This window comes from Papio anubis, chromosome 20, assembly GCF_008728515.1.
Source record: "Papio anubis isolate 15944 chromosome 20, Panubis1.0, whole genome shotgun sequence".
NCBI lineage: Eukaryota > Metazoa > Chordata > Mammalia > Primates > Cercopithecidae > Papio > Papio anubis.
The window spans coordinates 10,331,082-10,355,097 of NC_044995.1; the positions used below are offsets into that span (position 1 = coordinate 10,331,082).

The following is a 24,016-nucleotide window of genomic DNA, read 5'->3' on the forward strand; positions in this document are numbered from 1 at the left end:
TCCGGTCCGCCGCCTCCTTCGGTTGCTTCCCGTCTCCTCGGCGGCTCCCCTCCCCCGCCGGGCTCTCCGCGCCCCTTTTGGGCGGCGGGGCGGCGGAGCCGTCGGCGTGCGGCCCCCCTTGCGTTCGTGCGTGCGCCCGTGGCGCCTCCTGGTCCGCCGCCCGGGGCCCGGCGCACGCCGCGCGACACCGAGGCCGAGCGGGGTAGGGGGCTGACCGCCATGACCCCCCAGAGCCCGGCGTGAGGGGGCCGAGGTGAGCGCGGGGCGGAGCGCGGGGGACGCCGGCCCGCCTGCTCCGGGCGTTCGGGCCTGGGCCGCGGCGCGCGCGGGCTCGCGCCTGGCCGGTTCTGGGTGTCTCTGGCGGCCTTTGTGTCTCTGCTCCTGTGTCGGCCTTGACTGCCCCCGTGTCGGTTGTCTTGTCTGTCTGTCTCTCTCTCTCGTGTCTGTGTCTGGCCGCGTCTGTTTCCCGTGGGGCTCTGCCTGTGCCTGTTTCAGTAGACTTAGAAAAGGGTTTGGAGATAGGAGTGTGTCTGTGTGTCTGTCCCGGGTCTCTTTTTCCTCTGCCTGTCAAGTCTGTGTCTTTCAGGATTTTGTTTGTGTCTTTCGAGTTTCCGAGTCTTCATTTCCCTAGGTGTCTCTAGCCCTTCCCTGCGGGCTTTTCTGCCTATGGTGCAAATCTTACCCCCGTCCCGTCTTAACGTCGGAGTTTTGCCCCCATACCTATCACTTCCAATCCTGAAGTTTCTTTCCAGGAGTCTGTTCCCTGGTCTAGAATCTGCCCCTTTTCCCCTGTTTTCTGAGTCTCTGGTGTGGTGGTGAAGAGCCCCAGCCTTGGATTCAGAGGCCCGGCTGCCTGCTAAGCTGTGTGGTATTTGCCAGGTGATATTCTCTATCTCCAAACCTCAGTTTCCTAGTCGTAGGAAATTCGTAGTTCGTAGGCGTTCATAGTTTCTACATCATTGGGTCCTTGTGCCTGTAAGTTGAGGTGATACATGTAAAGTACCAGACGGTATCTGACACATAGCGAGTGTGTAATTACTGGGAGCGCTGGTTTTTGTTATTACAGTGCTTAGAGGTTTTTACACAGTAAGTGTTAGATATCGGTCGGTTATTGGAGTACTCCTTGGAGAACTTTGTCATATCCTTTGTATTCTTTTTAATCTAATAATTCTCTTGGAATCAATTTAATTTGAAATACGATCTCATTCTAAGCAGTATCTGAGAAATGGTAGCTTTGATGTGCTAGCTGGGTATTTTTTTTCTAATGCACGCCAAATAAGTACACAGTATTAAGATAGTGCATTTTCTGCCGCCACCCTTTTGGAACTGTTCTCTGTTTTTTTCTCTGATAATAATAGCAGCCAGTGTTATTGAGCGCCTACTATCTGTAGGGCACAGAGCCAAGCACTGTATGTACCCATCTTATTTAATCAACAGGACTGCCAGGTAGGAATTCTTTCATTTCAGAGTTGAGCAAACTGCATCTCAAGGAGGTTGGCGCTGCAGGTAGCTGATGTGGCCAGGATTTGAACCCACATTTTATATTCTTTGCCATTAGATTCCATTTTTCTTGTGTCTTATTTCTCGCCAGGTCTCTTTTTGTTTCTGGGCCTCTTTCCTCCTTGGCCTCCTGCCTCCCTGTCTTCCCATGTTCTTGTATCTGCTGTTGCTTGTATCGTTCTCTTTTTTTTTTTTTTTCACCCAGACTGGAGTGCAGTGGCCGGATCTCAGCTCACTGCAAGCTCCACCTTCCGGGTTTACGCCATTCTCCTGCCTCAGCCTCCCGAGTAGCTGGGACTACAGGCACCCGCCAACACGCCCGGCTAGTTTTTTGTATTTTTTAGTAGAGACGGGGTTTCACCATGTTAGCCAGGATGGTGCTTGTATCGTTCTCATTGTGTCTCTGCTTAGCTCCTTCTGCCCGGGTTTGGGTTTCTGTGTGTCTCTCTCTGTCCGGGTCTGTCTCTATTTCTTGTCAGTCCCCTTCTCCATATTACATCATCTCATCATCTTAATGTGTCAGGCTGGGGCTGCTTTGGGACTCCGGAGATTTTCTTTTTAACTAGCTACATCTGTCTTCAGGTGCCTGGCTCTCTAGTCTGAGTTCGAAGCAGAGGTCAGCCTCTGTCAGTCATCCCTGTCTCCCTTGGGCTTACATCATGGTGGGGCTTTGAAAATCTCCCTCTGTGGCTTGTTGGAGCCGCATAGACCAGTGATGAGAGCTGGCTCTGGAACCAGGCTGCTCCAGGAGTAAGGTGTGTGTCCCTGGGCACGGGGCTGAACCTCCGTGTCTCAGTTTCCACCCTGTGAGGTGACTGTGAATCATGGGGTTGTTTCAAGATTAACTGAGTTAATACATGTAAAACGCTTAAAACAGTGCCTGGCATGGGATACGAGCAGTGCGAGCGTCTGCTGGTGTCATCATCGTTTGCTTGACTCTCCTGTTTCTCATCACCAGTCTTGGGATGGGTTAGTTTAATTGAGGTTAATTTAAAAGTATGAGTTTTGGAGTTCAGGTGGGCCTTGGTTTGAGTCTGCCCTGCCATTCCTGGTGTGTGACCTTGGTTGAGTTAGTTAACCTCCAGGAGCCCAGTCTCTGCATACAGTATTGAAAAATGTCATGTCCCTCTTATGCTGAGTGAGCACCTGGCACACAGCTGGGACCCAGGCAGTGGGGCTGTTAGGTTCCTTATCTCTCCTGAGCCCTGGGCTTCCCCTGTCCTTGGGACGTCTGGTCTTCTGGCTTCCCTGGTTCTTCCTGCCGCCCTGGGTTGGCTCCCTGCTCCTGCCCCTGTCTTTAATCCCTTCATCCTTCATCAGCCTTCTTTCTCATGTGTCCTTGTTTTGCTGTGGATTCCTGCCCGCTCCATCCTTGTTCCAGAGGTCGGTCCTGCCCTCCCTCTCCACTTCCTCCTTGCATGGTTTACTGAATGGTTTTTCTGGGCCAGCTTCTTTGGTAGGAAAAGCCACGTCTAGACAAACATGTTCTCTGCCCCCATGGGGCCTGTAGGTTGACCTGAGCTACAGAATCAGACAAAAGAATATAAAATCAGGCCGGGCGCGGTGGCTCAAGCCTGTAATCCCAGCACTTTGGGAGGCCGAGGTGGGTGGATCACGAGGTCAGGAGATCGAGACTATCCTGGCTAACATGGTGAAACCCCGTCTCTACTAAAAATACAACAAACTAGCCGGGCGTGGTGGCGGCACCTGTAGTCTGAGCTACTTGGGAGGCTGAGGCGGGAGAATGGCGTGAACCCGGGAGGCGGAGCTTGCAGTGAGCCGAGATCACACCACTGCACTCCAGCCTGGGAGACACAGCGAGACTCCGTCTCAAAAAAAAAAAAAAAAAAAAAAAAATATATATAAAATCATGAGGGGGGCTGGGTTTACTGATGAGGCTCCAGGGAAAGGTGACCATGATGTTTGAGTGTGGACCTGGGAAGTGTAAACAGAGCACTTGGGGTGAGTGGACATCCCTGGGCGAGGAAGAAGGAAGAGCGCATGGGCAGGATGGAGTGCCTGCGGATGTGCTACCAGTGTTTACAGGGCGTCAGTTCCCTAGATGACTGCATGGAGCCCCATTTGACGGAAGAGAAAGCTGAGGTGCAGGAGATGGCAGCCCACCCAGGGTGGCCTGGCCAGGAACTGGCTGAGCCAGGGTGTGGGGCTGCGATGTGCCACTGCATATACTCTGCCTCACTGAGCAGGGGCCCCAGCAGGAAGGAGGCAGCCTGTTTGAGGAACTGAAACATGGATGGGGTTACTTTGAGACCTAGAGGTTAACAAGGGACAGAGCCTTCTGGGCCACAGTTAGGAACTCATCTTTGACCCTGAGGGCTCTGGGCAACCCATGTCCCACTTGTGTTTCCAGAGGTCCTGTTCCCTTCTCAGATGCGGTGACCTGCCAGCGCCTGCTGCAGCCTTCGTCCAGGAGTCACCCCGTCTCTCCACGCATCAGGGGCCCTGTGCCCCTTGCTGCTGCAGCCGGGCACCATGTCGACCTCGTCCTTGAGGCGCCAGATGAAGAACATTGTCCACAACTACTCAGAGGCGGAGATCAAGGTTCGAGAGGCCACGAGCAATGACCCCTGGGGTCCGTCCAGCTCCCTCATGTCAGAGATTGCTGACCTCACCTACAACGTCGTCGCCTTCTCGGAGATCATGAGCATGATCTGGAAGCGGCTCAATGACCATGGCAAGAACTGGCGGCACGTCTACAAGGTCAGCGTCCCGCTCTCCTCCCCAGGCAGGTGCAGGGGCTCAGGCGGGAGGGCAGGAGCCCGTGTTGTGCACCCTGCCTGGGATGGCATCCCGGTTCTCAAGAGGAGCTGTAGAAGAGTAAAATCTCTCTTTTTGTTTAATGAAGGCAACGAATGTAAGGCTAAGAAGTTTGGAGCCTTGTGGTTAAAATCTGTTTTTGAGTGAGTGGTGCATTCGTAAGATTCATATGCTCAGGAGGCCTGAAAGGGCCCACAGTGCCCATCTCTTCTGTGTGCCCAGATACCCAGTTCCTTTCCTCACAGCAGCCAAGTTTCCGCTCTGGGCCCCGTCTGTGAATGCCCCTCAGGCAGGTGTGTGCTCCCCATGGCACAGGCGATGCCACGCTGGGGATGAACACTGGAACAGTGTCGTGTTCTCACACTGCTTGTCAGACTCAAAAGCCTGCATACTGTTTGCTGGCATCAATCCGACAGTGGGAGAGACAGGACCATAGGGATGGAATGCAGAGAGCAGGTTGGTGCTCGCCGGGAGTTGGACGGGAGGGGTCACCTACAAAGGGCAGCACAAGGACATTTTGGGGGCAGCGGGACTGTTCTGTGCCTTGAGTGCCGTGGTGGCTTCATGTCCTGTGCATTTTTCAGAACTCAGACTGATGTTAAAATGAGCGAGTCTTACCATATGTAAATTAGACCCCAATTTGAAAAAGGAAAAGGAGATTTTATCTTAAACATTGCCTATCAGGATGTAAAAGATTTGCTGTTTTTTTTTTTTCTTTTACAACTGCAGAACTTTCAACTCTATGGATTGGTCATAATTTATTTAGTGACTTGTTGATGGATTTTTTTGAAAAGGGTTTTGCAGTGTTTTAAGAATGAGATTGCCGTGAATATCCTTGTACCTTTGCTGTTTTCTAGAACTGGAGTTGCCGAGTCAAGAGGCTCGTGCATGTGTAATTTTGGCAAATGTGGCCAAAGTGCCCTCTATGGATGTGGCCTAGTTGCTGGCCCTGATCCACTGACCACACACGCAGATCGCAGGTTTTGGGTCAAAGGGCTCGCACCTGTGAGCAGGACTCAGCGAGTGGGTTTTCAGTTTGCTGCTCGTGGGGTCCAGGGGCCTTAGCATCCCCACCTTTGGTCTTTGGTTACTGTGTTCCTTGTGTTACGGCAAAGTGGCCAAGGACGTGGGCTGGGCCGGGTTACTCTCCCGGTGGTGGGATCTCGGGCTCATCCCTGAATCTCCCTCTGTGAGGGCCCGTGGAGTTGATTCACGTCTGACTCGGGTTAGGGGCTGGTGAGTGTTAGACAGCTGCTGTTGCGGTCCGTTGGCAAGCATCTGCAGAGGGCCCGCTCTGGGGGTCTTGGTGCACCAGACCTGCAAGGCTCCACCCTCATGCACTTAGACCTGGGCCTGTTCTGGGCGAGGTCCTCGTCCTTGCTGATTTTGGAGACTTCTGCCCAGGTGAGGGCAGTTCCCTCCACTCAAAGGTGAGGCTGAGGCTGGGAGCGCTGCACCACTTCCACGTGGGAGCAGGGGCTGAGGCCTGTTTCCTGTGACTGGTTTTCATGCCCAGCCCGACACACCAAGATTGGGTTGAGTCATAGGTTGAATCAGTTATTGGTCATTTATTGTGAAGGGCTGGGTGGCGTTTGTTTAGTTGAGGATCTTGGAAAAGCCTGGGGGTGCAGGGGAGCCTCTGTGGAGGCAAGGAGGAGGGGCGGGGCTAGAGGGGCAGGTGGGGCTGGAGGGGTGGATGTGCAGAGGTGATGAATCCAGAGGGGCCCTAGACGCGGATCCTTCCTGGCTAGTGGCCAGAGTGATGCTGCTGGGGGCAGAGACAGAGTGGCCTGTGGGCAGGGCTGGCAGGTGCCAAGGCCTGAGAGTCTGCTAGGGAGCATGCGGTGCTGGTGGCCGGGGTGGACGGCAGGGCAGGGCAGGAGAGGGATGTGGCCTTCAGTGCCAGGCCGGGGCTTGGGGTGCTTCCTACAGGAGGTGGGAGAGCCTCCATGGGGAAGCAACTTGATTGTTTTTGTTCATGCCGCACTTTTGTCCTGAGGTTGGTTACCTGTGGGCAGCCTCTTGCTGGACGGTGCTGGGGACCCAGCCCTGATCAAACCCGACCCCCACCCTCAGGCAGCTCCCAGGTCGGTGGGAGTTGAGCCGATAGGCTGGCGGGTGCCATGAAGGAGGGAACACAGCACAAGGCTCTGCGGGCCTCAGGCAGTCAGGGCAGACTTCCTGGAGGAGGCAGCCAGCCAGTCACAGGTCTTAGCCAGCCTTTCTTGCCTGGTTCTTTCTAATAACTTTGTAAAGGTAGGTTTACTGAGGTATAATTTGCACACGGTAAAACCCAGTTCTAATGACTTTGTAAAGGTAGGTTTACTGAGGTATAATTTGCACACAGTAAAACCCAGTTCTAATGACTTTGTAAAGGTAGGTTTACTGAGGTATAATTTGCACACAGTAAAACCCAGCCTTTCAAGACAGAGTTTTCTGGGCTCTGACAGATGCACATGTTTCATAACTGTCATCACAGCCAAGGCATAGAAGGTTTTTGTCACCCCCAAGACCTCCCCTGTGGTTTTCGTAGCCCCTCTGGGACCCTCCCCAGGCCTGGCTGTTCTTGCTGTGTTCACCATCCTCACAGCATCTCTTGATTCTTGAGACTCTCCTTTCTATGCTCCCCACAGCAGAGTCTGGGCGCCGGCCTTTCTCTTTGAGCTTGGGGATCCCCAGCCCATGTGGCTGAGGACGTGGGGTTCCTGCTCCACCCTGAACTGCTGATTCCTCACACTCAGGGTGGGGTTCAGCCTCAGTACCCCTGGGGAGGGTTGATGGTGTCTGTGGAAACCTGCTTTGGTTGCTGCTTGTGCTGCCTGCTGGACGCTGTCCTGAGAGCAGCTTTGTGAGGTCAGCACGTGTCACTCTTGTCCCTGCTGTGGCATGTGCTGATAGCTGAGCATAGGCACAGGGCAGGGGTCCAGGAGGGGCTCCCTGCGTCCACGTCTAGCCAGCGCCTCCCCTCTTGGATGACCACTTCTATCCCACAGTCCCCTTCTGGAAGTACAGGTGATGAGGACAACCCCACAGGCCCGAGGCCTGAGCCGCTGTGGAGCTGCTGCACGCCCTGTGAGCCTCTCTGGAGCCCTCCGTGCTGACCTGTTCCGGCATGAGGGCGGGTCCTCTGGCTTCCCACCATCCCTTTGCCACTTCACCCCAGGTGGTGGGTTGTGCAGGAGCAGTCTTTCCACTTTGATGGATGGGGAAACTGAGGCCCAGAGATGGGGGAGGTGGCCTGCTCAGGCTTGTGGGGGAGCTGGGGCTTGGGCCTGTCCAGAGCCCAGGCTGTCCCACCCTGTGGCCCTGCTGGCTGGTACTTTGTGGATCTTATTGTCCCCGTGGAGAAGGAGGGTGATCTGGCTCTGCACGGCCTCCCTGCATGGCCTTGGGGGTGAGTCTTGGTGAGTAAGGGCCGGCGTTTATTTGGTACCTTGTATGTGTAGCACACGTAGGTTCTCATCAAATCCACAGTTGCCTGGTAAAGGAAGTTCTTTTCTTCCTTTTTCTCTGTTTTCCAGATGAGGAAACTGAGACACAAAGGAGCTCAGCTCTACCATGCAGGATGTGGTAGAACCAAGAGGAGTCCCGAGCCCACCCTCTGGGCCCTGCCCCGAACCCCCGCTCTGGGTCCTGCCCCAAGCCCACCCTCTGGGCCCTGTCCTGAACCCCCACTCTGGGTCCTGCCCTGAGCTCACCCTCTGGGCCCTGCACTGCCACCTCACTTCTGAGGAATGCAGGGTCTCTCAGTCTTGACTTTAAACCAGGGGTCAGCAAAGTACAGCCCACTGGTGAAATCCCACCCACAGCCGTTTTTGTAAAAAAGTGAAGGAACACAGCCAGACCCATTCATCTGTGGCTGTGGAGTAGTTGAGACAGAGAGTATATGGCCTGAAAAACTGAAATTTTTTCATCTGGCTCCTTACAGAACGTTTGCTGATTCCTGTTTTAAACTTTATTTCTGCATTGCAGCATGTCCTTGATAAAGCTGCCTTTGGCATTAAAAAGGACTATTACTTTATGCAGTTGCCCACTGCTTTTTGTTTGTTTTTAGAAAAGCAAAGGAAAAACAACTTATTCTGCAAACTTTTTTTTTTTTTTTTTTTCAACTTTTTTAGAGACAGGGTCTTGCTCTGTAGCCCAGGCTGGAATCCATCAGTACAATCATAGCTCACCGAGCCTTGACCTCCTGGGCTCCAGGCATGGTTGAGGAATAGCTGGGACCACAGGCACGTACCACCATGCCTGGCTATTTTAAAATTTTTTTGTAGAGATGAGGGGTCTCACTGTATTGCCCAGGCTGGTCTTGAACTCCTGGGCTCAAGTGATCCTCTTGTCTTGGCATCCCAGAGGGCTGGGATTATAGACATGAGCCACTACATCTGGCCCACTTGCTCACTTCTTTTTTTTTTTTTTTTTTTGAGACGGAGTCTCACTCTGTCACCTAGGCTGGAGTGCAGTGGTCGGACCTCGGCTCACTGCAAGCTCCGCCCCCCGGGTTCCTGCCATTCTCCTGCCTCAGCCTCCCGAGTAGCTGGGACTACAGGCGCCCGCCACCATGCCCGGCTAGTTTTTTTGTATTTTTTAGTAGAGACGGAGTTTCACCATGTTAGGCAGGATGGTCTCGATCTCCTGACCTTGTGATCTGCCTGTCTCGGCCTCCCAAAGTGCTGGGATTACAGGCTTGAGCCACCGCGCCCGGCCTGCTCACTTCTAAAATAAGATTTTAAATTTTTCATTAAGGAATTGCATACTAAGCACATCATGAATGTATAACACATTGGACACCTGTGTAACCTTCGCCTAGAGGGAGGTAGAGGATGCATCCAGCCTTCCAGGTTCCCTCAGGAAACCCATCTCCTGCGGGCACCGTGTCTGACTTCTGTCTGCTAAGACTGTTCTTGAACTTTATATACGGGGAGTCACGTGTGGTCTTTTGTGTCTGGCTTCTTTTGCTCACCATCACCATCAGGTCAGCAAGGTTGACTGTGCTGTTGCATAAAGCAGTTTTTGTTTATTTTGAGAAAGAGTCTCACTGTTGCCCAGGCTAGAGTGCAGTGGCGTGGTCTCGGCTCACTGTAGCCTCCGCCTCCTGGGCTTAAGCAATCCTCCAGCCACAGCCTCCCAAGTAGCAGGGATGACAGGCACGTGCCACCACACCTGGCTAATTTTTTGTTATTTTATTTATTTATTTATTTATTTAGAGATGGGGTTTCGCCATGTCGCCCAGGATGATCTTGAACTTGTGGACTCAAGTGATCCACCCACTTCAGCCTCCCAAAGCACTGGGGTTACAGGATTGAGCCCCTGCACCCAATATAATAAGATTAAGTAATAATCTTATTATTAAATAATTAATCTTATTAAATAATATTTATTTAATTATTCTTTCTTATTTATGAGACGGAGTCTCGCTGTGTCGCCCAGACTGGAGTGCAATGGCGCGACCTCAGCTCACTGCAACTTCTGCCTTCCAGGTTCAAGCAATTCTCCTGCCTTAGCCTTCTGAGTAGCTGGGATTATAGGTGCCTGCCACCACACCTGGCTAATTTTTGTACTTTCAGTAGAAATGGGGTTTCACTATATTGGCCAGGCTGGTCTTGAACTTCTGACCTCGTGGTCCGCCCACCTTGGCCTCCCAAAGTGCTGGGATTACAGGTGTGAGCCACCGTGCCTGGCCTATTTTTTGTTTTTTCTGGAGACTGAGTTTCGCTCTTACTGCCCAGGCTGGAGTGCAGTGGCGCTATCTTGGCTCGCTGCAACCTCTGCCTCCCAAGATAAGTGATTCTCCTGCCTCAGCCTCCTGAGTAGCTGGAATTATAGGGGCATGCCACCATGCCCAGCTAATTTTTTGTAGTTTTAGTAGAGATGGGGTTTCACCATCTTGGCCAGGCTGGTCTCTAACTCCTAACCTCAGATGATCTGCCCACCTCGGCCTCCCAAAGTACTGGGATTACAGGCATGAGCCACTGTGCCCGGATATTTATTTGTTTCATTTATTGATTTATTTTATTTATTTACTTATTTATTTTTGAGACGGAATCTTGCCCTGTTGTCCAGGCTGGAGTACAATGATGCGATCTCGGCTTACTGGAACCTCTGCCTCCTGGGTTCAAACGATTCTCCTTGCCCCACCCTCCTGAGTAGCTGGGATTACAGGTGCGCACTACCATGCCCAGCTACTTTTTTGTATCTTTAGTAGAGGTGGGGTTTCACCATGTTGGCCAGGCTGGTCTCAAACTCCTGACCTTGTGATCCACCCACCTCGGCCTCTCAAAGTGGTAAGATTACAGGCATGAGTCACCACACCCGGCCTTATTTATTTATTTTTAAATGGAATCTCACTCTGTCTCCCAGGCTGGAGTACAGTGGCGTGATCTTGGCTGACTGTAACCTCTGCCTCCCCCATCCAAGGGATCCTCCCACCTCAGCCTCCTGAGTAGCAGGGATTACAGGTGTGCACCACCATGCCTGGCTAATTGTTTTGTATTTTTAGTGGAAACAGTTTCACCATGTGGGCCAGGCTGGTCTCGAATCCCTGACCTCGGGTGGTCACCTGCCTCAGCTTCCCATAGTGCTGGGATTATAGGTGTAAGCCACCACGCCTGGCCTCGTTTATTTTTAATTTCAGTGTATGTGGTAGTCCCACTGTGTGAGTGTACCATAGTTTATATATGCAGTTCACTGTGGGTGGGTTTTTGCACTATTTCCCACTTCACAATCTTTTTAGCTGCGATACCAAAGTCCAGAGAGCTCTGGAAACAAAAATGTTTCATGATCCATTTGGCACAAAGTCTGACCCAGACTGAAGTGAGGTCGTTTGTATGGTGTCTGCTGGTCCCGCAGTAATGTGGCTGTTGGCAGGACTGTGCCTGGAGCGTTCTCTTATGTGTTGTATGTGCATTGTTTTCCTGGTCTGAACTCAGGAAAATTCTGAATTCCAAAACACAAGGGCCCCAGGAGTTGTGGACCTGGGACTGCCTCTTGGCTTAGGGTGTGATAAAGCATAGAAATGGCTTATCTTCTTTCCTTTCTCTTTTCGTGTCAATACCTTGAGGGCCGGTTAAAGACTAATCTCTGATTATACTGTAAATGCTGTTAACACACCTTTGAAAGGCCCCTTGCCAGAGCTAGGTCCAGCTGCCTCAGAGGGCGAGGAGATATGAATGGCCCTGGCATCTTTCCTGGCAAATTTCTCCTTGGTTCAGACGGAGCTTAGCTGTGATAGCTGACTCCTCCCCTAGGAGCCCTGAGTGGGTTTCTGTGGCTCTGTGAAGGCCCTGGAATCACCTGCAAAATCAAAGGTGTGCCTTTTTCTGAGGTCAGTGACCAAGATACCCGCTGCAGAGCCTTAAGGGGGCCATGACCCCTCAAGCCCAGGACTTGAGCCTGAGCTAGGAAGAGCCACGGAGACCTTGGTCCCCTGGCCCCTACTATTAATTTCCACTTGTTGAAAGCAAGTTTGTTTTCATATTATAAAATCCAAACGTACCAAAGGGTGCAGATTGAATGATCATGTTGCCTCTGCCCTGTCCTCTTGCTCCTGGTGGTGTGGAACCTCGGTGCCCCTCCCGAGAGAACCCAGGCCTACGTGGGCCCTTGCGTGCATCTCTTCCCTTCTTGCAGAGGTGACAAGCTACTGCTCCAGGCTGTTAATACCAGCGTGAGGTTTTACAGTCAGAAATACTGACACATTTCAAACTGAATACTAAGACCCCCTTCATTGTGATTTAACTAATGTGGTTTTCTTGCCATGTTACTTTAGATTTTAGTTGTAGAGAAATAGGGCTCCGGGATGCCAGGTGATGCCCCCGGCAGCTGTGGTGCCTGCAGCTGCCATTTCCTCTTTTATTTGGATCGAGATAGAGCTCCTACAGTGTGCAGTCCTCTTCATACCGCACAGTTCAGCGGCATTCGGCCCATTCACAGTGCTGTGCGACCACCTCTGTCCAGCTTCAGAACTCCTTCATCGCCCCAGAGAGAAAACCCATAGCCTTCAGGTGTTCCCTCTCCATGCCTCCCTCCACCCCCGGCAACCCATAATCCACTCTCTGTCTGGATTTGCCGGTTCTGGATGATTCATGTGGACGGAATCCCAGGCCATGTGGCCTACTGTGTATCTGTCGCTGAACGCAGTCCCTCCGCGGCTGGTCCCCTTCACAGCGTGGGGCCGTGTCGTACTCGGTGGGGACAGGTGGGTTGTGGGACTTGCACCCAGTCAGCTGCCCCGGGGCCTGGGCCGTCTCCAGCCCGCCTTGCGGTGCCTGCCCAGCGTGCTGACCGGGCGTCCCTGTGCCCGCCCGCAGGCCATGACGCTGATGGAGTACCTCATCAAGACCGGCTCAGAGCGCGTGTCACAGCAGTGCAAGGAGAACATGTACGCCGTGCAGACGCTGAAGGACTTCCAGTACGTGGACCGCGACGGCAAGGACCAGGGCGTGAACGTGCGTGAGAAAGCCAAGCAGCTGGTGGCCCTGCTGCGCGACGAGGACCGGCTGCGGGAGGAGCGGGCGCACGCGCTCAAGACCAAGGAAAAGCTGGCACAGACCGCCACGGGTGAGCCCTCCCTGCGGCCCCTGACGGCCTAGAGTCTGTCCTCTGCCTGCTTCCCTGTCTCCCAGCCAGGAGCCACTGAGGCATCCCCTTTTTCCTCCCCTCACCTGGGACCCTTGCTCTGGTCTCACTTGTGCCCTTTTTTCCCTTAGGACCTCCCATGCAGCAGCTCTGGGGCCCTTCCTGCCTCTTGCCTTGTGCCCCAGGGCAGGTCTGGAACTGGGAACTTTTATTCCACTTCCCCATAGGCTCAGGGCCTGAGGGCGGTCAGTGCTGGGGACAGTCACACAGTGACTCCCGAGGGTGCTGTGCTTCTGTCTGCGCCGAGATGAGGGAACATCGGAGAGGCAGAGGGTGGCCTGGAAGGGGCACGGAAGGAAGGCCAGAGCCAGGGCCTGCAGGTTGCACCAGGCATCTGGGCCTGCGTTAGGAGCCTTGGCAATGCCTTCCGGAGGTGGAGGACTCAGTCTGGTGGGTGGTTACCAGCCCTGAAAACAAAACTTGAAATAGTGCCTCCCACATCGTCAGGCCAAGATCTGCCCCACGAAACATTTCCAGTTATGTGATGGGTGTGTGGGCCTTGGACTGTGCTGGAAAGTGTGAGCTATGCTGGTCGCGGGCTCACAGCCGTGAAGAGACTAGTCCTGCTGCTCAGGACTGGGAGGGAGGCTGGAGAATGTCTGCGAGGCTCTTCTGCTCTCCAGGAAGAGTGGAGGTGCCTCAGTTAGTGGGGGTGCGTGAGATGGGGAGGGGCCGCTAGAGCACTGCCCTGGAGATGGAGGTGGGTCAGCCAGGCCGGCGCAGCCAGCATGAAGGGCCTGTGGCCCCCATGGGGTCCGGCTCGAGGGACTGGACTTGTTTGGGGAGTCTAGGCCTTCTGTTTGGACAGGTCTCATTTGGGATCACCGTTCAGCACCCACGGGGATACATGGGTGTGATGGGGTGTGTACGGCCCTGCCCACAACTCCAGAGTAAGGACCCAGGAGCTGGTAGACGGCGTGAAAGCAGAGTGTGAAGTGGAGGGAAGAAGCTGGCGTGGCGTGGGAGTGCTCAGAGCTGGGGACACCAGGAGGGAGTGTGGGCGGCAGAGAGGGGCTGGTCAGCTTGAGGCAGACAGGTGGGCGGCGGGGTTGGGGTGGACTGAGGAGGAACGTTGGCAGGAGCTGGGAGGGAGCCTCAGGGAAGAGGCCTGAGGTAGGAGATCCTGGCTTGGGGGTGGTCAGACTCTGTGCAGGGCCAGAGCCAGTGTCCTCTGCGTTGCTGGCCACGCCTTCCCATCCCAGCTGCCTGGCCCTGTCTGCCAGCAGTTGCTGGGAAGCGGCTGCGCCCCTCTGACACTCACCAAGGACTCCGGAATGTGAATTTCATGTAGTTTTCACTGTCTTTTTAAGACTTTTCAGTTATTTAATTTTTTAAGGGTACTCGAGTTTTCGCCCATCTTGGTGCATTCTTTTCATTGTTTCCCACCATTGAAAAATGTAAAGGCCTTTCTTGGACCTTCTCAGGCCAGCTGTGGCTGCCACTGTGGTGTGCTGGCCCCTGTCCTGGAGCGAGCTGTGTGGAGGGCTGTGGCTGGGGAGGAGGTTGGGGGCAGCTAGGGAGTGCGCCCTGAGACCCCCAGTGGGCGGGGAAGGGCCTGTGGTCCCTGGGCAGCACCGAGGCTGGGGGATCCAGTGATGGGAAGGCCTGGGTGTTGCTGGCTGGGTGCCTGTGTTACCTGTGATGTGGGAGGTGCGGCCCTCAGGGCTGCTGGGCATTGGATTTAGCCACCACTGGATTTAGCCACCACTGAGAGTCCCCAGAGCTCAGGAGGAAGTCACAGAGGCAGGGAAGAGGAGGAGGGGCCACAGGAGTGTGGTCCTCCCTGTGTCCCGGCCTCACCCGTGCCCCACGCTGCCCCTCCATCTGCCCATCCCCCCAGACGGCCACTTACCCACCCAAGTCTGTCAGCCGCTGCTGGTTCTCTCATCCTTTCTTCACTCATAACCCCAGATGGTCACCCTTTGGCCTCGCTCTGCCGCCCACGTGCTCCCTGGGCACACTGCACGGGGGCCAGCCTGGGGGCCCCTGAACCTGGTGCAGGTGGGGCCGCCAGACAGCTGCCTGCTGCAGCTCCGGGCGAGGGGAGTCAGGGCCTGCTTGTCAGGGAGAGGCCTGGGCCCGGGGAGTGGGTTGGGTGGGGACAGAAGTATAGAACACAGGTGCAAGGCGTCTTGGAGCTGGAGCAGACAGAACTTGCTGACGAGTGCACAGTGGTGGGGAGGGCGGGGCAGGAGAGGCAAGGTCCACCCTGGGGCTTTGGAGGCTGGGGCGATGGCCCCACGCTCGGCGGGCCTGGGGCCTGGTTGGAGCCTGTTCTCTGCACTGTGGAGGGGGGCCTAGGGTCCACAGGCCTTGAGGGTGGAGAGAACAGTGTCAGGACAGAGTTTGAGGGTAGGCGGGGGTCACTGAGAGGATGCTGCAGTGGAGGCCGGGGATATCTCAGCACCCTCCTGGAGGGTCCGGCCGTGCTTTCCTGTGTCCTCTCTGTCCCTCCTCCTCCTGCTTCTGGAACCAAGGGCTCCTTCCTGGCCCACTCCCCAGCCCTGACCAGGCCTTGGATCCTGCCGTCTCAACAGACGCTGTTCTCCCACTCTGAATTCCAGTTGTTCCCTGCCAGAGCTACCATTCTCCACAAGCCCTGGAAACAGAGGCCTGGGAGACCCGGGAGGAAGGACCTCCCATCCCCCAGGGGCCCAGTGACAGACCCCAGGCATGCTGGAAGTCCTGGTGGTGGCAGGGCTCAGAGGTTCCTGGGGTTTCCCATCTGCTTATCAGACTGACTTTTGCTCTGGTCCTTCCCTGATGCCTGGCCCCTCCCATGGGTGGGGCTGCCTGCACCACCCTCCGGGGACCCTTTCTCCTCTGGGCACTTGGTATCTGGTCTCTGCCTCTCGGTCCTAGTCTTAGCCTTCAGAGGCTGTAGGGTGGGGGACTTGGGGGGTGGGGTTGGACACAGAAGCCCCCATCTCTCTAGGCTGTGGGGTTTCCTGTCTCTCGTTCCCTGGTCTGGGTCTCACGAGTTTCTCCCCCACCCTCCAGCCTCATCAGCAGCTGTGGGCTCAGGCCCCCCTCCTGAGGCGGAACAGGCATGGCCACAGAGCAGTGGGGAGGAGGAGCTGCAGCTCCAGCTGGCCCTGGCCATGAGCAAGGAGGAGGCTGACCAGGTACTGGGCGTGCAGCTGGGGCTGTCTGTCCGCCACCCGCCTCCACGTCTCACCTCAGGCTGCCTCCCAGCCAGACGCAGGCCTGGCCCTCACTGTCGCTGCTCCACGTGCTGTCACTCGTCTCCTCCCCAGTCCTGCCTCATCCTCACCTCCCGTCCCTCTGCGTGTCACTCTCTGCCTGTCCCTCACTGGTTCAGGGACCCCAAGCCCTCTCTTTCTTTGACCCTATCTGACTCTGGCTCTACCTCTTTTCCTGCCTCTGCCTCTGGCCCCTCCCGCCATGCCCCTCACACTCTCTCTCCCCCAGCCCCCATCCTGCGGCCCCGAGGACGACGCCCAGCTCCAGCTGGCCCTTAGTTTGAGCCGAGAAGAGCATGATAAGGTCAGAGCAGCCTCCCTGCCCCTGCCAGGGACTCCCCTCAGACCAGCCCCATCGCCCCTTCCTAAGTCACCCCCTACCATCCTGCTGGGCTGGAAAGCCCACAGCCTCACGCATGTTGAAGTCTCAGTACCTTCAGCTGTAGGATGTAGGACCTCCGGTCAGACAGAGCCTGGTGGCGGCCAGTGCAGCCGTGCCAAGGTTGCTTGGGTGACCAGGGTCCGTTCCTCTCCCCAACGCAGGAGATACCACTGAGGCGGGTGCCTGTCCTCCCTGGGTGCCCCAGCACAGCACCCCACTCCCCTCATCCCCGTGTCCCACCCGACCTTTGACCCAGGTGCCCCATCCCCATTTCATACATTGTCCGCATCCCATCGAATCCTTCAGCCGCCTTCGTTGGGGTGGGAGGGGTTGCTGGGGCTTCCGGGCTGAGGTGGCATCTGCCTACGGCTCACGTTCTCATGTCTCCCTGGCTGCTGCCCGTGCCCCAACAGGAGGAGCGGATCCGTCGCGGGGATGACTTGCGGCTGCAGATGGCGATCGAGGAGAGCAAGAGAGAGACCGGGGGCAAGGAGGAGGTGAGCGGGGCTTGCTCTGCCCTCCCTGGCCCCCGCAGGTGTCCGTCCATTCCATTGCTCAGTCCTGCATGGCCAGGTCCCTGGAGCAGAGGCTGAAACACAAGGTCCTGGAGCTGGGCACTGGGTTTCCAGGCCCGGTTGGCCTCTCACTGCCTCTTCCTCCCTGCTGGGCTGAGGCTGGTGACTCACCAGGCTGCCCTGTGGCCACCTTCTGTGGTCAGCACTGGCCATCCGTCTTCGGGCCGAGCACCATGAGGGCCACCCCCACCCACCACAGCTGAATGGGGAGGCCCAGAATAGGTCAACAGCCTGACATGGCCACAGGAAGGAGGGTGCAGGGCTCGCCCATCTGTTACACTTTCTTCGGCACCTCCTTGGTGCCATGCCGTGTGCTGCACACCAGGGTCTGTTGGTGAGCGATGAGGCATGGTCCCGCCCTTGCAGACAGTGTTTCTGTGGCATTCCTGTGCTCTGCAGCTGAGTAGCAAACCCTCCCACAACCTTGCGCTTTCAGGTCACGCTTCAGTACTTCTCTGTGACGGGGCCCTGCTGGCTGGTTTTGTTTCGTGTCAGAGCTGAGGTCACTCACGCCTCTGGGCCCAGGGCGTCCGCATTGGCCTTGCTCTCCAGCCTCCTCCCCTGGCCTCTCCCCAGTTACTAGTCTGTCCCGAGTGTCCTCACAGCACGGTAGCCGCTGCTGCCCCACCCCAGCACAGGCTCATCGGGCTGGGTCGGAGTTGGCTCCCAGCCTGTGCACTGCTGTTGGTCTCAGCAGGTCCTGAGGCCAGCCCAGGTTTGAGGGGTGGGGACAAGGCCCCCTCTCCATGGGAGGCGGCAGACAGCTTGTGGCCATAAGGCACAGTGGGACTTTCTTGGTAGATGGAAAGCCTCTTTATGTTGGCCTCGGCCAAGGGGTCTCTACCAGTGTCCCCCACAGCTCAGTGACCCCAGTAAGGGCTGCCCCGTTGGAGGAGCACTGGATCTCACCCATCTCTTCTCCTGCCCTGGACTCAGCTCTTCTTCCCCTCCCATCCCCCCGGGGCCTTTGCCTCACAGTGCTGACTGGAGATGTGTGCATGAGTCTGTTGGGGACACTTGCACTTTCCGAGACAGGGGCTCTGGTTAGCTGGGCCCGTCGTGTGCCACCCCAGAACACAGGACCTTGCAGCGTGTGCGTGCGGCGTGGGAAGGCCTGCAGTGCGATGACTGTGGGGTGACGGCAGGGCAATGTAGGGGGCATCATGAGAGGTGCTCAGGGTGACCTGAGTGGGGTTCAGGGGGAGCTTCCCCGGGGAAGGCATGGAGCAGGGACTAGGGGCTGACTGAAGAAGGCACGGTGGGCAGAGGGAGGAGTGAGCTGCTTTGGGTTGAGTGAGGGGAGGGCTTGGCCTCCATCCTCAGTCAGGGCTGGGCAAGGACCTGGGAGCAGGTGGGGTTAAGGGGCTGCCCTGCCGTGGTGTGGAGAATGGATGTGGGGCAGGGGTGTGGCCTGTTTTGGGGCTCCCTGGGGTGGGGGAGGTGGGCCGACCCTAGGACGTACGAGGAGGGAGGGTGGGTGGTGTGTTTGGGGCCTGCCTCCCTCTTACCCCTTATGGATGGCTGCTGTCTGGACACCCAGGGCCTGGCCACCTCCCCAGCGACGGGCCCCAGCTTGGTCCTTGTCCCGGGCTTCCCACCACTTCTTCATGCTCCTCCTCTTCTCTCTCCCCCACAGTCGTCCCTCATGGACCTTGCTGACGTCTTCACAGCCCCAGCTCCTCCCCCGACCACAGACCCCTGGGGGGGCCCAGCACCCGTGGCTGCTGCCGTCCCGACGGCTGCCCCCACCTCGGACCCTTGGGGCGGCCCCCCTGTCCCTCCAGCTGCTGATCCCTGGGGAGGTCCAGCCCCCACGCCAGCCTCTGGGGACCCCTGGAGGCCTGCTGCCCCTGCAGGACCCTCAGTTGACCCTTGGGGTGGGACCCCAGCCCCTGCAGCCGGGGAGGGGCCCACGCCGGATCCATGGGGAAGTTCCGATGGTGAGTGCGTGGCCTGCTTGCGTGCGGCCTCTATGCCTGTGTGCACCTGTCCTTGGTTGGCTGTGCCCTTGGACAGGGACAGATGCAGCCAAGTGGCGCCGGGCAGTGGTGGGGGCGTCCTGGGTACAGGGGAGGGGGTCAGATGAGACAGCCCAGGACAGGGCATGTGAGATTGTGCCTTGGAGGACGGGGGTGTGCTATGGGGAGCAGCTCAGCCAAGGGGCACAGAGGCTGCGGCCAGGGCAGAGCCTGTGCGACATAGGCATCTGGGAAGGGTGGTGGGTGGAGCTGGGAGGTGCGGGTGGAGAAGGGCCTGACACCCAGCTGGACAGGGGAGGGGTAGGGGAGCTGAGGGAGGGCTGGGTAGGTCTGGCAGAGGCTGCGGGGAAGCCCCTCACCCCAGCTGGGGTCCCAGGGCCAGAGCCTGGCAGTGATGCCCAGTTGGAATTTGAGTTTGTGTGCGGAAGACCGGGAGCAAGGGAGCTTTTGTGTGAACAGCCACAGATTCAGAGGCAATGGTCCCCCCGGCCATCTGGGCAGTCAAGGTTGCCAGCTCCTCATGCTCTTGTGTCCTCACCCAGGTGGGGTCCCGGTCAGTGGACCCTCGGCCTCTGATCCCTGGACACCGGCTCCAGCCTTCTCAGATCCCTGGGGAGGGTCACCTGCCAAACCCAGCACCAATGGCACCACAGGTACTGCAGTGGGGGTGGGAACGGAGCCCCGGGCAGGAGTGAGTGGGAGATGTTAGAGTCGAGCATCCTAAGGAAGGGTGGACGCCCGGACTGGAGGTGGGAGCTGAGGCGGGGCCCCAGGGAGGGGCTGAGCAGAGCATCCCGACCCCACAGCCACCGGGGGATTCGACACGGAGCCTGATGAGTTCTCTGACTTCGACCGACTCCGCACAGCACTGCCGACCTCCGGGAGCAGCGCGGGTGAGCCCCTGCCTTTCTTCCCAGTGGCCAGAGGGAGCCCCCGCCCCCCAGCTCTTCAGGAGCCCCATTCCCGGCTGTCTCTGTCCCACTCCAGACAGGGCCGGCTGGACTTAAGGATGAAAAGTTGACTTGGGTAGAGTGGGCCAGAACCATCCACTTGTCTTTAAAACAAGTGTGCATCTTGATTTTAGAGAAATTGCAGACTTAGAGAGAAACAGAATTCTTCTCAAGGTTTCCCACCAAAATGTCGACCTCTGACCCGTCTCTGCCTCCACATCGCTTGAGTGCCTTGCAGACTCTTCAAGTGTGTCAAAGAACAGGGATTGTCTTGTCCTGTGCAGTGAGCTGCATGGACAGGGGTTTGGAAGGCAGCCGAGGCTCCGCTTCCAGGTCCCCACTCGCCTGCTGGTGGCTCCAGGGCTGGCCAGGGTGCGTCCTCATGGGTGCTGCCTTTAGCTGCCCCGGCTCCTTGGGGTTTTCAGCTGGCGTAAGCCGGCACGCGCCGCCTGTGACGGGCCCATCTGCTGAGTCCCTGAGTGGCTACTCCGTCAGGAGTGTCCGAGGTCATTGTGGCCACTAGTGCTTCACCATGGCCCTCAGCTGGCACCTGTCTGTCCCATGATGAGTCATGTCAGCCTGATCTCTTGGTTTTTTTGTTTGTTTGTTTAAGTGAGCTGTTATTGAGGCACAGGTTGTGGTACAGAAACCTGTTTCCCCTGATGAAAGGCCGGCGGCTAACGGGGAGTGAGCTGCGCCTGCACTCCCCTCCTCTCATTATCTAGGTTAACATAGAGCAGTCTTCCAGCCTGCAGTTTTCCTTCTTTTAGGCCTTTTTTTGTCCCATACAAATGTGTGCATTTTTTCAACAGTAGATAGAATTGTTAAATCTATTTAAAAAGAAAATCAGGCCAGGCGCAGTGGCTTGCGCCTGTAATCCCAGCACTTTGGAAGGTCGAGGTGGGCAGATCACCTGAGGTCAGGAGTTCAAGACCAGCCTGACCAACATGGCCGAAACCCCGTCTCTACTAAAAACACAAAATCAGCCGGGCGTGGTGGCACACGCCTGTAATCCCAGCTACTCGGGAGGCTGAGACAGGAGAATCGCTTGAACCCAGGAGGTGGAAGTTGCAGTGAGCTGAGGTTGCGCCATTGCACTCAATCCAGGGAAACGAGCGAAACTCCGTCTAAAAAAAAAAAAAAAAGTCAGACCTCCAGCCAACAGACGTCTTCACGCCGGCCCAGAACACGTGTCTGTGCTGTCTGTCCACTTGGAAGCTCCCGCTGGGGCTGTGTACTCAAGGAGCGTCTGAGGGCAGGCTGCTCTGAGCCTGGAGGCCCCTGTGAACAGGCCCCCGCTGCCTTCCCCCCGTGGGCCTAGAGACCCTGGACAGCCCCTCCCTGAAGCAGTTGCTGCCTTGTGGTTGTCAGAGGGTGACACCTGCTTCTGTCATCCCTCTTGCGTTTGCTCACTGGAATCAGACCCACCTTGTGGGAATCTGGGCTGACATGCGAGCTTCTGGCCTGGGCAGGCGTTGCTCCGCTCTGCACCTCGGTTCCTCTTCCTGAGGCTTCTGGGCACCGGGCTCTTTGAAGCGCCCCCTGTGATGGCCTGTACTGCTCCCAGGTTGGAGCCTTGCTATCTGCCCTGTCTGAGCCCCTCTCCCCGCTCCTTCCAGGAGAGCTGGAGCTGCTGGCAGGAGAGGTGCCGGCCCGAAGCCCTGGGGCGTTTGACATGAGTGGGGTCAGGGGATCTCTGGCTGAGGCTGTGGGCAGCCCCCCACCTGCAGCCACACCAACTCCCACGCCCCCCACCCGGAAGACGCCAGAGTCATTCCTGGGGCCCAATGCAGCCCTCGTCGACCTGGACTCGCTGGTGAGCCGGCCGGGCCCCACGCCGTCTGGAGCCAAGGCCTCCAACCCCTTCCTGCCAGGCGGTGAGTGTGGGCCCATCACCTGCCCAAGTCCTCCCTGTGGGTTCCAGCAGAGCAGGTGCCTCACAGGGCAGGGACGCTTCGCCCCTTGCCTGCACGTGCTGGATGGACACAGGTGGGCCGCGCCACTGACTGCACTCCGTGTCTCTGGTCTTCTCTTCCTGCAGGAGGCCCAGCCACTGGCCCCTCCGTCACGAACCCCTTCCAGCCCGCGCCCCCTGCGACGCTTACCCTGAACCAGCTCCGTCTCAGTCCTGTGCCTCCTGTCCCTGGAGCGCCACCCACGTACATCTCTCCCCTTGGCGGGGGCCCTGGCCTGCCCCCCATGATGCCCCCAGGCCCCCCGGCCCCCAACACTAACCCCTTCCTCCTATAATCCAGGGCGGAAGGGGGCCTGGCTCCATCCAGCTGCCCCATTCTGGCTCTCTGGGAGATCAGTGTTGTGAGTGCATGTGAAATGGGGGATCCCTGCCCCCAGTGCCCTTCCCCCTCCTGGGGCCCACTCACACTACATCCTCTTCCTTTCCGACCCCACCTCCCCAGAGAGAAACTGGACATGGGGCCTGGGGAGGGGAGCTGGCCAGAGGAGGACCCCTTTCCCGTGGCATTAGAAGGGGGAGGGGCGGCTGGGGCCCCCACCCATTCCCCCTCCCTCCAAACTCTCAACCCTCAGTCAGTGTTTGAGCCTCCTTGTTCCCCTCACGCACCCTCGGTGAATCCTTGGTGATGATTTTGGCAACTTTGGGAATAAATGGCAATTCCCATGGGCTTGGCTCCCCCAGCTTCCCATCTGTGCTTTCGCGTGTCCCCCAGAGCCCTTCATCCAGGGACCCGGGGCTTGGGTCCCATCTCTCTCTCGAGGGTGGCTGGGAACCAGCCATTCTGTCTCAGAAGTCCTGATTTCCCTGACCCTCCCGGGTCAAGGGGTGGCTGGGTTGAGGGTGGACGGCGCGAGGCCTGGCAGAGCTGTAGCTCACGCAGGTCCAGGTGGTCAGGAGGCCACTCGTGGCCAGACGCTCCCAGTGCAGGAGGCCTCGCTCTTGTGTTGAGGGAACACTAGGATGAGGTCAGAGTGCACTGGGGTTCAGGGAGAAGAAGAATCCTGAGGGATGGCACATACGCAACACAGATCACCATCGCCATCACCTGGGCCCCCCGCAAGCATCACTAATCCATCCCTGCACTCCCGGAAACCGCGTCAGCCTCTGTCGGCTGAGCTGAGTGAACCACCAGGTGCCTCTGGTTGTCGTCTGTGTGCCGCTGTCCTGGGCTGGACCACACCTGATGGGATCATCCCAGAGAAGCCTCGGGCCGCCTTGTGAGGGGGTGTTGCTGTTATCTCCAGGGGTCGGTGACAGCTTGTTGCAGGCCCCACAGCCAGGGCCTCAGTGACGGGGATCTGGCTGTGTCTGTTTTAAGTGGAACAGGCTCTTCTTCCATGTGGAGTCTCCCTCCATGATCCCCTGGGGTCAAGTCCTGACGGCTGGGTTCACTCCCTCAGTGACTCCGACAGCTCTTGTCTCAGAGGTGCTGGGGTGCAGGCTGTGCGGGGTGCAGGCTGTGCTGGGGTGCAGGCTGTGCGGGGTACAGGCTGTGCTGGGGTGCAGGCTGTGCGGGGTGCAGGCTGTGCGGGGTGCAGGCTGTGTGGGGCCAGACCCCTGGAGTCAGATGACTTCTTGCCCCTTCTGCCCGGAGATGCTCTGGGCTCAGGGTGGGGCCAGATAGCTGTGTCGCAGGGACACTTGCTGCTGTGGGTTGGGGTCCAGGGAGCACCTAGCCATTGGAGGGTTGGAGGCCACCGTGACTACGGTGTCCAAGCGGCCTGGTGGCCACCCTGTGTGCCCCCTCCCTGGTGGACCTATGTCACCTGGGGATTGCTGAGCAAAAGAAGTGCCATCGGGGTGACGTGAGGTTGGGGTTCTGTTACTTGCTGTGAATTGGGTCATGACCTGTGTCGGAGCGTTCTCTGGCCTCCACTTGCCGCTGCAGACCGGGGTGTCTGGAGGGTTGTAGGGGCTTGATGGAGGAATTGCTGACCACGCCATGCAGGAAGGGGTGGGGCCCAGGGACACAGGAACTTTGGGGTCAGCTGGTTACAGGTCCAGTTGCAGAGGAGCATCTCACTTCCTTAGCCAGGGAGG

General features: G+C 57.3%; 1 protein-coding gene across 4 annotated transcripts; it reads left to right on the plus strand.

The window, feature by feature from the left end:
* Positions 1–21: 21 nt before the first annotated feature.
* Positions 22–22,643, plus strand: EPN1 (epsin 1). Of its 4 annotated transcripts, none has more exons than XM_003916151.5 (11): positions 22–253; positions 3,892–4,221; positions 12,585–12,834; positions 15,913–16,037; positions 16,345–16,419; positions 16,911–16,994; positions 18,709–19,012; positions 19,594–19,704; positions 19,858–19,944; positions 21,621–21,878; positions 22,043–22,643. In XM_003916151.5, the coding sequence occupies exons 2-11, from the start codon at positions 3,994–3,996 to the stop codon at positions 22,249–22,251; spliced, it is 1,731 nt and encodes a 576-aa protein (XP_003916200.2). In that variant the 5' UTR covers positions 22–253; positions 3,892–3,993; the 3' UTR covers positions 22,252–22,643. The 4 variants fall into 4 exon arrangements, with proteins under 4 accessions (XP_003916200.2, XP_009193648.2, XP_009193650.2 ...); XM_009195384.4 differs by having other exon boundaries at positions 139–253; positions 3,872–4,221; XM_031659303.1 differs by lacking the exon at positions 22–253 and adding an exon at positions 1,833–2,255.
* The last annotated feature ends 1,373 nt before the right edge of the window (positions 22,644–24,016 follow it).